This window comes from Vanacampus margaritifer, chromosome 1, assembly GCF_051991255.1.
Source record: "Vanacampus margaritifer isolate UIUO_Vmar chromosome 1, RoL_Vmar_1.0, whole genome shotgun sequence".
Lineage (NCBI taxonomy): Eukaryota > Metazoa > Chordata > Actinopteri > Syngnathiformes > Syngnathidae > Vanacampus > Vanacampus margaritifer.
This window is the reverse complement of record NC_135432.1, coordinates 66,825,775-66,841,026: the sequence shown is the minus strand read 5'-3', so window position 1 is coordinate 66,841,026 and position 15,252 is coordinate 66,825,775. Positions and strand designations below refer to the sequence as shown.

General features: G+C 41.0%; 1 protein-coding gene and 1 long non-coding RNA gene across 3 annotated transcripts in view; one reads left to right on the top strand and one right to left on the bottom strand.

Annotated features, from left to right (window-relative positions):
- Positions 1-7,086: 7,086 nt before the first annotated feature.
- LOC144050373 (uncharacterized) overlaps positions 7,087-15,252 on the bottom strand; it is a 32,624-nt gene continuing 24,458 nt past the window's right edge. For both annotated transcript variants that reach the window (XR_013293837.1, XR_013293839.1), the window contains one exon: positions 7,087-8,881. This is a non-coding gene — a long non-coding RNA (uncharacterized LOC144050373). The remainder of the gene's footprint in view (positions 8,882-15,252) is intronic.
- On the top strand, positions 8,241-10,489 carry noto (notochord homeobox). Its single transcript, XM_077563531.1, has 3 exons — positions 8,241-8,604; positions 8,695-8,873; positions 10,206-10,489. The coding sequence occupies exons 1-3, from the start codon at positions 8,295-8,297 to the stop codon at positions 10,416-10,418; spliced, it is 702 nt and encodes a 233-aa protein (XP_077419657.1). The 5' UTR covers positions 8,241-8,294; the 3' UTR covers positions 10,419-10,489.

Below are 15,252 nucleotides of genomic sequence, written 5' to 3'. Positions count from 1 at the left end.
AATATTAAATATACATTAGAGTGTACATTGAATTTCTCAGCAATATAATCTGTACAATTAATCTGAAAAAAAAGTAAAATTATATATAAAAAAAACATATGAACATGTTGGGGCAGCACGGTGGCTGACTGGTTAGCACGTCCGCCTCCCAGTGAAGAGGACGTGAGATCGAGTCCGGGCTTCGGCCTTCCTGGGTGGAGTTTGCATGTTCTCCCCGTGCTTGCGTGGGTTTTCACCGGGTACTCCGGTTTCCTCCCACATTCCAAAAACATGCATGGCAGGTTAATTGAACACTCCAAATTGTCCCTAGGTGTGAATGTGAGTATGGTTGTTTGTCTCTGTGTGCCCTGTGATTGGCTGGCAACCAGTTCAGGGTGTACCCCGCCTACTGCCCGAAGCCAGCTGGGATAGGCTCCAGCACCCCCGCGACCCTTGTGAGGAAAAAGCGGCCAAGAAAATGGATGGATGGATGGATGAACATGTTGCAAACAAGTGTATATCATGAATGCTAACAAATGATATAATACAAAAAGAATAATACACTGTTTAAGTACGGCTGAAACAACTTTTAAAATCAAGTGCTCTTCAATTCTTGAGCAATCCATTTGCAAGCAGTTCCCTTCTCAAAGCTGACAAAATGCTGACTGTGCACGTGTACAGCACATTAACAAACGTGAGGTGGAGCCGCATTTGAGTGTGAATTCAAGATCCTTATCTATGTAACAACACAACACGACTACTCACTGAAAGCATGCATGCAATTAGGCTCCAACTGACAAATGTGATGTCGTCATCAGCTCAACCAGCCATAAAAACATTTCCAACTTAACTTCCTGAAACTTACTGTTAGTATGCGTGTCTTTTGTCACTGATGGATGACAACGAAATTATATTCTGTGCACTACCAAGACTTCTGGCCTGGTGTGTCAGGTGACTGTTAATGTGTGTGTGTGTGTGTGTGTGTGTGCGTGCATGCGCATGTTGAATATTGTATGTGAAGCGGTTAGACACCCATCTGTCAGCCGTCTCGCTTGCAGGGATCAGACAGAGGGAGTTATTAATCATAGATGAGGTCAGGGATTAAAAGTTAATATATTCAACAATTATCAAAGGTAACCTTATTAAAATGAACTCCAGCAGAACTATACACACACACACACACACACACACACACAAACAGCGATGGATTATTATTTTTTTATTATTGATGATGATTAATTGGGCGTAACGTTGACCTTCCAAACACCTTTGGAAATGCATCCCACCCAAACGTGAGACTACAGAATAACAACTACAAAAATGGTGGAATCTTTGCCATTTGTTTTGCGAGCTCATTACAGCACGAGGAGGGACAGCAGAAAAAGAACTGCAAAAATGGTGGCTGTTTTTCCATGTGACAACAACAGTGATCACTTTGTTTACATTTACAACATGCCACCTGTAGGTCACCAGTGTAACTGCATGCAATTTTTCACAAACAGCACTACAAACAAAGCGCTACAAAAACGTTGGGTACTTTTTTGGTAGCTTGTAACACAAGTATGTTTTATGTGATAAACTATGCAAACTGCACTGCATAATACACTAAATTTAAGACGACGAAAATAACTACAAAAATGGCGGCATACTGAAAGTTGGCATAACTGCTATTTTTTTTCCTAGTTTGGACTGCCCTGTTAAACCAAACGTCGAACTACAAAAATGGTGGACTAACCGCGAAACGCGAGGACAGCAAAGAAGAGTACTGTACCGCCATCTGCAGGAAAGGCCTCAAACTGCACGTTAACTGTTCAATAAAGAACTACGAAGTCTGCTCAGGATTGAAATGTTGGCGCTGTGGCGCCCTCCAGTGTACACTTTAATTTAAAGCAATACGGTACATACATTTAATCAGACAATATTTAGGGGTACGTGGTCCAAAATGATAGAAATTGAGTTGTAAAAAAAGTACTTTAAATTAGACTGGAATTTGGCTAGAAAGGATAATAGGTTTTTTTATGCAAAAATTAAGGATTTAAAGTGTTAAGGAATATGTATGCTCATTCTAATAAATAACGTGAAAATGTAATTTTAAAAAAAATCATAAGAATTTTGGTTGCTATTCTCACTTTGTCCAGCAGATGTCAGCAGACACCGCTGGAGCTGCAGCCTGTCTGCGTGTGGTCCCTGTTTGAAGTTCTCACTCCTTTGCAATGCAATCAAGTGCAGTGTGTGTGTGTGTGTGTGTGTGTGTGTGTGTGTGCGTGTGCGTGTAGCGTTCATGATGGAGCCCATTATGAAGCGCAAAGTGTCCTCCAGTCTTTGTTTTGGTGCTTTGATGCGCTCATTACATTGACATGGATGCATACAGTACACACCACTATAAATCACTGTTGCCATGGAGACATCTATGCAAAGGAAAAAAAAACTAATCAACGTGTTTTATTTTTTTATATTAATTTGGGAACTAGCATATTTTTGCACATGGGACATTTGCGAGATTTAATTTGCATACATCTCTGCCCAAAATTTCATTATGAGGCATTTTGTGTCAAATCTGAAGGAATATTTTTTGGGGCTTTCATCTATTTTGCAACACAGCTGTAGCGTAACAAAATGTGGGGGGAAATGATGCGTGAACATGCTTGTACACTTCGTATTTGAGTTAAAAAAAAATATATATATATATATATATATATATATATATATACTTACAACTAATATGCAAATAATTTCTTTCTCAAAACTTGCTTTCATTTTTATGAAATATTTGAAGGGATATTTTACATTTTAATCCATTTTGGAACACATATGTTTTTTGTTTTTTTGTAAATTTGCAACAAAAAAACAAGACTTTCTTTCACTGTCATGTGTCATTTTATATACTTTTAAGTGATTGAAAAAAACTGATACTTTACAATACATCTGCAAATGCTAAAAAAAAAATTCCACGTCGATATTATTAATGCTTGATCTTTAATCGTTAAAACAATTCTCAGTGTATTGTTTTAACATAGGCATTACAGGTCATTTATGAGGAATTTTAAGGGACATTTTAAAACTGCATCAATATTTTAAATATGTCTGTAACAACATAATGGGGGATGAATGCTTTTGTATGGGAGACATTTGGTAGTTCTTTATTAATACATTTGCAAACATAATTTAACTGCTTTGATTCATTAATTATGTGTCATTTTGTGGAGAATTTTTAGGGATCATTTTTAAATGAGCCAATTTTGAAATAAGGCTGTAACAATAAAATGCTTTGTCATTATTTTCCCATAAAGTGCCTGAGGCTGTTGGTGCGAGTGTGTGTGTGTGTGCCGTGCGGAGGAAGCACACAGAGAATGTGAAGAATCGAGAGGAAATGTTGGAGCGGCGGTGCGTGGAGTGAGTGACCGTAGGCCATACCCGGTCGGGCCAGGCCCGGTCCGGCCCGAGGTCCCTGAATGCAGCGCCGCCCCATGTGAGCGAGCAGGCACTTTATGGACAATGACACCCACAGGAAGTGTAAACACAGGTCAAGTGTTAAAGTCCAACCCGCCAATTCTCACCTCCATTAGAGGGGGGTGTCTGCATCAGCACCCCCGCCAACACCACCACTTCACAGACGGAGAGGAGGGAGGGAGGGGGGGGGGGTGCTCTAACCCAAAACCTCGGCACACGGCACCCGGGACGAAAGGGTCGCAGATGATATACTCTTGTTCAATGTTAGGATGAAAGCATGATGGATTTTATCCTTTGCTTCCTGAGTAACTCAGTTCAAAGATAACATTCCATGTTTTCAAAATAGATGCTAAACTAAAAGCTAAAAATGCACCTACCGATAAAAGTGCAAAATTAAAGTTGATATAGTCAACAAAGCTCATGTGTTACATGAAAAACGGTCCAAGTTGATGAAGCTAGCATGCTAAACGAATAGTCAAAGAGTATAAGAAGCTAACTTGCTAATTGCTAATGAAAACAGATAATAGATTAAGCTAACATGTTTATAAAGCTAGATAGAGTAGACAAAGCTAACGTGCCAAATGAAAATAGGTGGAGTAGATTAAGCTAACATGCTAAATGACAATGGATGCAGTCGTAAACCAAGCTAAGATTCTGTATAAAAGTAGGCCTATTCACAGTACAGTACATGAAGCTAACTTGTTAAATGAAAATAGATAAAACGGACAAAGCTAACATGCATGCTAGATGAAAATACAGGCAGTATAGCCAAAGCTAACATCCCAAATGACAATATATAAAGCAGACAAAGAAAAACAGGCACCTTACATGAAACTAGCTTACAAATACATAGATGAAGCTAACATGCTAAGGGAAAAGTCGATGCCGCAGATGAAGCTAACGTGCGAAATGAACATTGACGTATAAATTGTGCCAAGCAAACAACGTGAAGGACTTATTGTAAAGCCAAAAGTCACTTCTACTGTAGACAAAGCTAACATGCTAAATGAAAATATAGTTTCCTGTACTCAATGAAAACAGACTACGCTAGCACGCTAAATACAATTTGCCGTGCTTGACGTATTTCAAAATGAAAAACCCATCCTCAGACATCCAGAATACACACGGTGAGTTCCTGGGACGTTTCCAGAGAAGTTTAATCCCTCATTAAGTTCATAATGAGCCCAACGCTACTCCGGTGGCCCCGAGGGTCCTCAGAGGGGCCCCTTGATGGGCTCATACAGTAGCGGGTGTCGATGCTAATAGCTAATGGCTAACGGCGGCCACACGTGCAAATGCAAAGCATGCAACATCTGCATAGCCAACACGAAACGGGCGCATCTAAATGCACCAATTAGTCGCTGCTCTTCACATCAGGTTATTTCATATGAAATAACAGTTCTGTAAGATTTTGCACTTTTTTTTTTTTTTTATATTCAGCAGTGCCCCCAATCCAAAGCTGTTCCTAATATAGTGACATGGTCAAAATACTCGAAACAATGAGTGAGCATGATCCCTTTGGAAGTCCAATGTTAAAATTGAGAGTGCGCAGGTGTACCTAATGTTGTGTCCATGGTGACGTGTGTATTGCGGGCCAGACGGAGCGGGCCTGGCCTGCCTTCAGAGTCAAGATGGACAATTCGACCTCCAGTCATTGACTTGTTGCATTATCCACACACGATTACGTGTGTCACACTCATGACTCATCAGTAGTTTTTTTTTTTTTTTGTCACAATTACAACGCGCAGTTAGCTAGCTCTATGCCTACAGTGCACTGGCAGGGCCACTAATTAGAGTGCCTCGTTGTCGTCACACAAAAAACAGAAGACCGAGAAAGGGAATAAATGTATTATTATGTCCGACTTGACAGCTGGCATGTGGACAGGGGCTTCACACTGGTGTGGCCGCTTTAGAGCGCCTCGATGTTGGCCACGCGTGATGTCAATTGAGCAGGCAAATTTAAATAAAAATTTGTAAGTAGCTAATTATACAATTATAATATATCAAATCAAATCCTTGTCTTTTTATGGTACTATTGCATATGCCAAGTTTCACTAAGGAAGCCACTTGACGTGTTTTTTTGCGGGGGGGGGGGGGGGTGTGGCTGGTGGTGGTGGGGGGGTTATCTCACTCTTGAATAATTGCCGTCTTCGCGGGTGGAGTGTCCCTCAATGAAAGGGCTGCATGTGCACACATATTAAGTGCACTTGCATACAAAACGCCGCTGATGACTTTCAAGCTCATTTGTGCACGATGGCCCATTAGTGACGTCATGCTTCCCCCCTCCCTCCCTCCCTCATATTATGACTTTGAATGGGGCGAGCACAATGAATGCAGAGTGTAGGCTATTCCTTGTCTGGCTCCAATACGCATCCGACAACCTTCACATTAATGAACCTCATCTCACCGCAGGAAAAGGAAAGAAGATTTCTATTTTTTGCAAGACAAATTAAAAACAAAAACAAAAAATCGGAAAATCTGACGCGGTTGGCTGCAGGGTGGTCCCTCAGGAAGCATGAGAGAGAGAGAGAAAAAGTCTGTTTACCTGCTTCATTAGACGTCGGAGTGTCACCCACCCGCGCAGAGCAAACAGCGAGCGGAGTGCGCATGCGCACATTGCGCACTCCAAAGAGGAGCCGCCATGTTTGCAGAGCTGCAGTTGAAAGGTGACGCCGCCTGGCCTGGCCTCGCCTCGCCTCGCTCGCACCCGCGGCACCTCCGTGACCAAAGCAAAGCAAAGAGATCACAAGGCGCAATTAGGAGCGCAATTGCCCTGCACCGCAAACAACACGACTCAACTGCGCAATCGTCACACATGACGAGCATTGAGAAAGTCGATGAAGATCAAACACAGCCAATCAATCAAGACGAATTGGGAAAATACGTTGAATAAAGTTGAAAAGAAATAAGCGACTACTCAGCATAGCTTAGTGAGTACAACACTTGAACAAAATGAAAATACTTGTGTGGCTGAACGCAATAATTATAACGGACATAGCATGCTACTTTGCGATGCTAATGACTGCTAATATGAAACACAACGTTGATGGCCCGACGAGAAGAGCTACAAATCCACGAATAATGGAGCTTCGTCATAATTATACATTTGAATTCACCAATGCTAAACTGCTAATATGTGGGGGGCCCACTGTACTTTGAGGTGCTACATTTTAAGAAAAATGAAATACCAGCGACAATAAAGTCAATTTATAATAAAGAAAAAACGTTTTAAATGACTTAATGAATAAAGTTGTATAAAGTGAAAACGTGAAAATGACACGAATACAGTGCAATAATAATTGGATAAAAAAAATTAAAATAAAATAAATAAAAATAATGTGAAGAAAACATATTTCATTGGAAAACTGCATACAGTGCGATAAATCAAAAGTGATCGAATACATTTGAAATCCTATTGTGAATAAAATACAGGCAGTGTAATAACTGAAATGAATTTAACTGTGCTTTGAGTAATTCAACAAAATGGAAGTCCTGTAATAAATAATAATTTTAAAAAATTACAATGAATAAAATGCATAAACAGTTTTATAAAAAGAAAATATACAAAATTACTTCAATAATTAAATTGAATAAAAATGCAATCATGCAATAAAAAAATCAAGAGAAATGGAAATGAAAACATGTATAGTGAAGAAAGATACCAAAATAATTCGTTTTATTAGTATTATTATTACTAAACATTTTGTTACCAACATACTAACATAATAAAAGTGTTCTATAGACTCGAGCTGACAGTTTGAATTAAATGTATGAAGTAAAGTCTACACTTAAGCAACAGGTTAAATAAATACAGAAATAAATAAATAATATTGGCCTACTATTGAGACAAATGTTACAATTGAGATAAATACGTCATCATCATAATGTGCATTGAAGTTAGAGTGGCAGAAAGTACGCTGATGCTATTTTGAATGTCAGAGGGAGGAGGTGTCAGGCTGCAATTTTGTTCCTCTAATGACTTTCACACTCATAGTGGTCTCCATGCAATGCAAATTACACCCCCCCCCCCCCATACACACAGCAATAAACTCGCAGCAACAAATACCAAATTTCATTCGATGCCTTTTTAAAGATAGGCCTAACACAGATGTGCACTTAGGTTGCAACATTGATGTTGGCAGTAGAAAAAAACAAAAAAACAAAACAGAAAAACATCCCAGTTGACAAATTTCACGCCTCCATTAGGGCCCATTTCGGGGAGCGACACCCCAGCTGCAAAACGTCACACTTTTGCCTCGGCCACCCCGACATTGTTTTTAGTCAAGGCCGTAAACGGTGTGTTCGTGCGCCACTTCATAGCTCGCTCGACGAATCATTAAACGGCTAAAGTGGGACTGAAGACGAGGGCAAAATGTCGCCCCCCTGCAAGCTCTTCAATCGGTCACGCCGGTCCGGAGTTGCCCTGCGCGGCTTCAATCAGATGATTTGCTCCAATAAGATCATTTGGCAACATCAAGGCTTTCCCAGCAGTCGTGATTACATTTGGACTCAAGATCCACGCAGGAATTTGTAGGCCGACTAAATCTGGCTGGGAGTCAACGACCCCCAACCTCCTCGTCTTCAAAAGCCCCCCCCCCCCCCCCTTCCACCATCGCCCCCCTCCTCAAAGGCTGAGGATGTTTGACAATCCCAGCTTGTACTAGTCCACCAATTAATTGGATACGTTGTCGGGATGCTGGCTCCTCTCATCTTCTGCTTGGGGGGACAAAAGCCCGGCCATGGGGGCGAAGGGGGGGGGGGGGGGTGGTGGTGGTTGACACCTCCGCGTCCGGCCGGGTATAAAAGCAGGAGGCGTTCAGGACCCAGCGGTCGCCTCGCAACTTTCTTCTTCTTCTTTTGCAACGATGCAGATTCCGAGCAGCAGAGCTCCGGGAGCTTTCGCCGCGCGTCGCTACGCGCACGCGCAACCGGCCTCTTCCAAGCCGTCCAGCGGGAAGTCGTTCACCATCGACGCGCTGCTCGCCAAGCCGGAAGAGCGCCGCTCGGAGCGGGCGAGTCCGGCGCTGCCTTACCCGGCCGCACTGCCCCTCGGCAGCGGCGTGACCTACGCGCCCTGCCCGTACAACGTCCTGCCCCCCCACGGCTACTCCGCCGTTTACTGCTGCCCGCCGTTCACCTACCAGGCGTCCTGCCGCGGTGCCTTTTACGCGCAAGGTATGCATTCCGTTTCTGTCACTTTCAAGTAATTATTTTTTTTTATCTCACCTCCGCTCACTTTTTTTGGGGGGGTTGACTGTTTCGCAGCGGCGTCAATGCCCAAGGTGCACGCGTTGAAAGCCAAGGGTGGCAAGTCCAAGCGCATGCGCACCAGCTTCACCAGCGAGCAGCTCTCCCGGCTGGAGAAAGAGTTCGCCCGGCAGCAGTACATGGTCGGCTCCGAGAGGTTCCTGCTCGCATCCGCGCTGCAGCTCACCGAAGCACAGGTCAGCAACTGCGAAACATCAAGAAAGAGAAATACAAATACAGTGATTTGGCACTAGAGGGCGATAGTGGGGAAAAAGTCACTTTTCAGCACGCGTATTAGGGCCGTAAATTGCAGTTTCAAGCATTTTACTTAAACCATAATTTTTTGCTGATACATGTAATAAGTATGATTCTTTTTTCATGTAGTCAAACTATGAATAGACAGTGAAAAAAATAAGGAAAATACAGTTCAATATGTGCAGAGGAAAATGAAGGTAAACGGGTTCAAATAAAAGCATGTCTTTAACGAGAGTAAAAAGTCAAATTATGTCACTTTCAGTGCGAGTGCTGGTGTGATTACTTTCCCTTTTCAATTTAAAGCATCAAAAATTCTGCTGTAAAAATGTGTTTTACATATTACAAGTGAAGACAGCAACGGTGTCTTTGATACCACGTTTAAGTGGAAAACGACCAAAGAGCTTTTAGTAACATGCAAAATTGAAATTTGAAGCAATTAAAATATTTCTTTATTTGTATTACGAAAGACAGGGGTGTCTTTGATGTGTGTCTTTGATATTACGTTAAAAAAAAACAGAATTATAACTTCCATTGAGTAGCTATAACATGATAAATTACTATTTGTAGCACTGTAAGAATATGAGAAATACTTGAATAGAGTTTTCCTCTCTTTCAGGGGTCTTTGATATTAAATAGGAAAAACCCAATAATGCGACTTTGAGTAGTCATAGTAAGCTGCAATTTCCAGCACCCCCAAAAAAAGTTTTCTTCAACATATTTTATTTACATATATTAATGCTCCACTTTTAAATCAACCAAAAATATTTTGTCTTTGATTATGTGTAATAGGAAAAAAAAAGTCAAATCAAGACACTTTCATTAACATGATAAATTATAAATCCATACACTCTAAATAATTTTTCTTTTACATGTTGAGAACATTTCAAAAGAGTCTTTGATAGTATTTGTCTTGGACATTAATAAGCGGAAACACTTTTCATAAAGTGACTTTCAGTGAGTGGTTTCCTGCATGATATAATTTTTTATGACTCAAAATTAATCTTGTACATATGAAGACAAAACGCCAATCATGTCTTTGATATTAAGCAGAATAAATCATAATGTGACTTTCAGTGTGTGGTTGCGTGAAAAATCACTTGAAACGGAAGACAATTTCAAACACGCTTAAAAGACCTTAAAAAAAAAAAAGCATATCGTTTTAATGTAGATTTCAAAGCAGGGTGCTGACTTGGTGCCGCTTATCCCATTTGCATGCAGCATAACAGCTAAATGCCGCCTCAACATGTTTGCTTTGAAACCTCGTTTGTTTCCAGGTGAAAGTGTGGTTCCAGAACCGTCGCATCAAGTGGCGCAAGCAGAGTCTGGAGCAGCAGCAGGCCAAGCTGGCCAAGCTGGGCCTGGCCGCCGCCACCCCGCCCAAAAGTCCCGGCTCTCAGGGCCACGGCGACGAAGACGAAGAGGAGGAAGAATTCTCCACCTCGGACGTAGACGTGGACGTGTCTGACGACTGCCCCGGGCCCTGCTGAGAATGAGAAGCCCCTCCCGGGAAAAAAAAAAAGCACCCCACGAAAGACATTCTTGTACATTCCGAGCACGAATACATGACGGCCTATTATTATTTAATAGAAGAATAGTTATATATTTAATTTTTCTACATGCTTTGCTCTTTGACTGTTGTTCTTTTTTTTTTGTGTAAATTTGAATGACATATTCAGAAATATATTTTATGGAATGAAATGCTCTGCTTTGTCTGGCTTCTTGATTTGATGACACCACATTACACCTCGAAAGACAATTTTAGATTTTGCATCATAAATTTATGTATTGACAATAATCCTCCCTCCACTTATTTGTTTTTTTTGGTACAGTTTGCAACTATTTTGTTCTGCCTTCCGTTTGTTTTGGGAGGAAGTCCAATGAGGACCACTAGATGGCAGCACGCTTTCGTTTGACAATAAGTTTAAAAGAAGCATAATGAAACTTTTCAGTAGTATTTAGGTTTTGCTAAGATTATTTAACTCTTTGACTGCCAGACGTTTTCAGAAACGGGTTGTCCCCAGTGCCAGCCGATTTTAAGCATTTTGACTGATCTTTCAAGGTCCATAGAAAATTATGTGTTTGGACTATGGAAACACACATACTACCATATGAAAGATTGGACTCTCATCTTTCATCAGAAAAAAAAGTTTGTTTCTACCTTATTCCGTTCTTCAGTAATCAACAATAGAAAATGGTTAGTTTCACCTCTGTTTTGAAAAAAAACGTATTTTAACGTCTTTGGCACTCTTCCATAGGATTTTACTAAACGTTATTTAACGTTTTTTGGCAGTCAAAGTTAATCGTCGTCAAATCAATGGCTATAAGTTCACAGTAGTATCTTTGGGCATGACTACTGTATTGTGAGATGATCATTTTGTTAGCTATAAAAACATGCCTGGGCTGTATTTAAATTGTGTATTTCTACATCGCGGATTTCACTTCGCTTTAAGTATTCCACCGCTCGAGTGAAGTGAAAAAAAAAAGGATAGTCAGTCCCAGTCACCAATGCACTTTAAGCCGTTTATTGAATGGGACAAAACAGAAAGTCAAAATGAAAACACTCGCAAGGAGCATGGAGAATGCGCTAACATTAAAATAATCACATAGTTAAGTGCCAGACGTGTCATTTTTCTTCATTGAAAACGTAACAAAAAGAGGAGATTAAGGGCATTTGGCTGACAAAAGACGTGAAAAATCATCTCTAAGGAGCTAATTCAATTGTCTCCCAGCAGCCAAATGCTCGGCGCAGGTGTACCTAATAAAGTGAACTGGGGCGGACGTAAAACGGTCTCGGGCCTCCCGCGGGCAACCAGAGACACATCAGCCGCATGCGCCGGGTTAAGACGATTGCGAGGATGGAGTCCATCAGAGCGGCTAATTGGCGATGCTGCGGCACAGACGACGGAGCACAAAGGCCACACGCTGGGAAGGTTTCCATGTCGCTAATCTGCACCCGAGAGCTTTTAAGAGGAGAAACAGAAGAAACACTCACCTCGGGGATCAAGGGGGATTATTTGGGGCTCTCATCGTACGCAAACATGACCACGATCACTTTGACCACATCACACCACGATGGCGGCACGCAGGGAAACGTACTAGACACTCAAAGGATTTCTGTTATGACAAACTGGATGATATCATTTGACACATCTTGCTTTGACAAATTGCTGTCGTCAGTGACTGACTAACTCACTGATTAACTGAGTAACTATTCACATATAACACTAGGAAAATGGTTTTATAATTGGCCGACATGAGCGTGACTGACTAAAAGTAACTGACTGACTGAGCGATAAACATTCATTAATTGGTGAGTAATGAGCTCACTCACTTAAAAACCGACTAACTAACTAACTAACTAACTAACTAACCAACTGCAAATGAATTACTCACTTATCAAATAAACAAGTCTGACTAACAAATTCACTGATTAACTAACTTGGGGATTGCTGTGGTGGCGACTAACTTACTAGCTCACTAAGTAACAAACTTAGTGACCAACTCCCTCACTCACTAACGTGTTGACTGACTAACTCACCCCAACTCATCAACCAGCTCACTTAATAACTCAACTCATTAACCAACAATTGCTGGCGGACTAACTCACTTTTCACATAAATCAGTGGCTAGCTAGTCACCTAATTGTCTCACTGACTACCTTGGGGAATAATGTGGTTGTGACTGACTTACTAAGTAAATGGCTAACAATGAACTAGCGCACTTGCTTACCAACTGTCATTAACTACCAACTCACTCACTCACACTATAATACATAAATAATGCATTAATGAACAAACTTACTGTCTAAGTACGCAAGTAGGCAACTAACTGACTAACTAACTAACTAACTAACTCCTCACTTGTTGAATTAGTGAAAAAATAAAACTCTTTCAGTGACTCACTGATGATTGAACTCCCTAACTCATTAACCAGTTTACTCGATAACACAACTTATTAACCAAACAACTAATGACTAATGAAATAACTTACGTTTTTTCAACCCGTGGCTAACAGTCAACTAACTCACCCACTGACTAACTTGGTGATTATTGTGATTGTGACTGACTTACTCAGTTAATGGCTGACTAACTCGTTCAGTAGCATACTTGCTTACAAATTAACCACTGTCACTGACTTTTCAAATAAATCACGAACAAACTCCCCCAGAAACGAACTTACTAAGTAAGCATGTAGGCAAGCAAGTAACTTCTCTACCTCCTCAATCGGCAGAGATGAGTAACAGAATCGAAGTTTAATGAAAAATACTGAAGCAGATCTCTGTGGTAAATCTGATCTGATTTGCACGTTAACCCCCCCCCCCCCCAAAAAGCAGCGCGATGAGATGACGCCCGCTATCTCAGCGTCCAGCGTAATCCCATTGAGGGATGTTGTGGGGCGGCCGGAGGCCTGGGAAAAACTGGAGGGGATGAAGAGGATTTGGGGAGTGGGCGGTGGGTGCGGGGGTGGGGGTGTGTGCTCTCAATTAGCAAAGGCCACCTTAACAGTTGGAAAGCAAAGCAACACCGGGGTCCGCTGGCCGCGTTGCTTCCTTCAAATTAATCATCGCTGGTGAACCCTCAAGACAAAAAGCGTAAGAAAAAGCCAAGCTTAAAAAGTATATCGTTGGTTCCTGTGTACCTAATGAAGTGGCCTTTGACAGTGTGCTTCCTGTGTACCTAATGAAGTGGCCTTTGACAGTGTGCTTAAAGTGAGGACAATGAAAAGTGTACTTTGTTTATGAAAAGGCAATGCACATACAACACATTCAAAAAGTAGCTAAACAATTTTAAAACCACAAAACGGTTGAAGCGTACGCAACAAATGTTCGTCATTTTTTATCACGTACCAATAGAGGGAGCCCTCGTGCCACTTTGAGAATCTCTAATCGCTAAAAAGTACAGCAAGATATACTGTATGCCTGTGTGGGGTCCAAGATGGAGGCGGCGCATCAAAATGGACGCCGCGTGAGGAGTCGAGAAGAAGGTGTGAAAGTTCTCATGCGTCGTCAAAATGGCGCTTAGCATATTTTATGTGGCGCACTCCATCTAATAGTCATTAGCTTTCATTACCGCGTTTGAAGTGGAAGCAGACTCTATTGTGAGCCATCACAATGGCCGACCAGGCACGGACATGGCCTCCTATGGGGAGGGGGGCGTGGGCGGGGGCGGGGGACACAACACTTCCTGTCTGCATTCAGACTGCCAGCCAATCAGCGCACGGAGAGAAAGGGAGCCAATAAAAGTTTCAACAAAGAGCGACTATGCAGTAGAACGACTTCTGTAGGGAGACAAATCGGGTGGATTTACGTTGCATTGGCGCAAAAATAATAACAACATTTGATTATACAGTCGTTTTAAAGTAGACGATAGAAAGTGAAACTCAATAAAGAACATTTTATTGAAACGTTCATTAAAAAGCATTTGGCTGGCTTTGCCCAAAAAAACTAGAGGAAACTATTTTAAAAAAGTATTGATTGATTGATTGATTGACTGATTTATTTATTCATGTACGTACAAATATTTTTCTATAATAGGAGACATTTAAAAGTTTCCAGCAAATTACATATGGAAGTCAATTACAGTCCAAGAATTTACCTCATCATTTTTTTTAGAATAACCATATCTACATTCGTCAAAAATAATTCAAAATTTCAATATCCCACACTAATTTTTAACTTTAATAATTACAAATTTAAATTTTAATTACATTTATGATAATGATTGTTTAAGCGTTTTTGTATAATTTAAAAAAAAAATGCATAAAACGGAAAATGACCTTTTTAATCACGTGAAATGTGTAAAATGAAAGCACAGAACAAAACTCCTTAAAACTTGTTATTCGGCGACTTTCAGTATTTTAATATTACTGCATATTTACAAATATCTATTAAATAGATGGATTACAATACAATATTGTCCTTTTTGTATTTTATTTAATAAAGAATTCAAACTCTGGTGTCTTGAGGATTGTAAATACCTTTGAATATTTTCCCATTTTCAACTATACTGTCTCATGTCAGTGGCGTTGATTAAAGTTCAAAATGGAATATATTGGATGTGTGTTTAGGCTGAGTGGGGTGGGGGCAGACGGGGGGGTCCCTCTATGGTGGTGATGGGTAAGCGGGGGGAGTCGCAGGTGCCACAAACGCAGCAATGTGCTACTTTTGCCATGTCGTTAAGTCGCAGGGGTGAATTTGTGCGAGTTTTTAAGTGGCGCACATTAGCATTAGGCCGCACATTAGCATTAGGCCACACATTAGTGTTGAGCACACAACACTAATGCCAAACAAAATGGCCAATTAGGTTATTTTAATGAAGGAGC

Excerpts from the sequence above, each read along its gene's own strand:
- noto (XM_077563531.1), top strand. The coding sequence starts at position 8,295 with ATGCAGATTCCGAGCAGCAGAGCTCCGGGAGCTTTCGCCGCGCGTCGC. Across the intron at positions 8,605-8,694 it reads CGGTGCCTTTTACGCGCAAG|CGGCGTCAATGCCCAAGGTG; the intron begins GTATGCATTCCG and ends ACTGTTTCGCAG. Across the intron at positions 8,874-10,205 it reads TGCAGCTCACCGAAGCACAG|GTGAAAGTGTGGTTCCAGAA; the intron begins GTCAGCAACTGC and ends GTTTGTTTCCAG.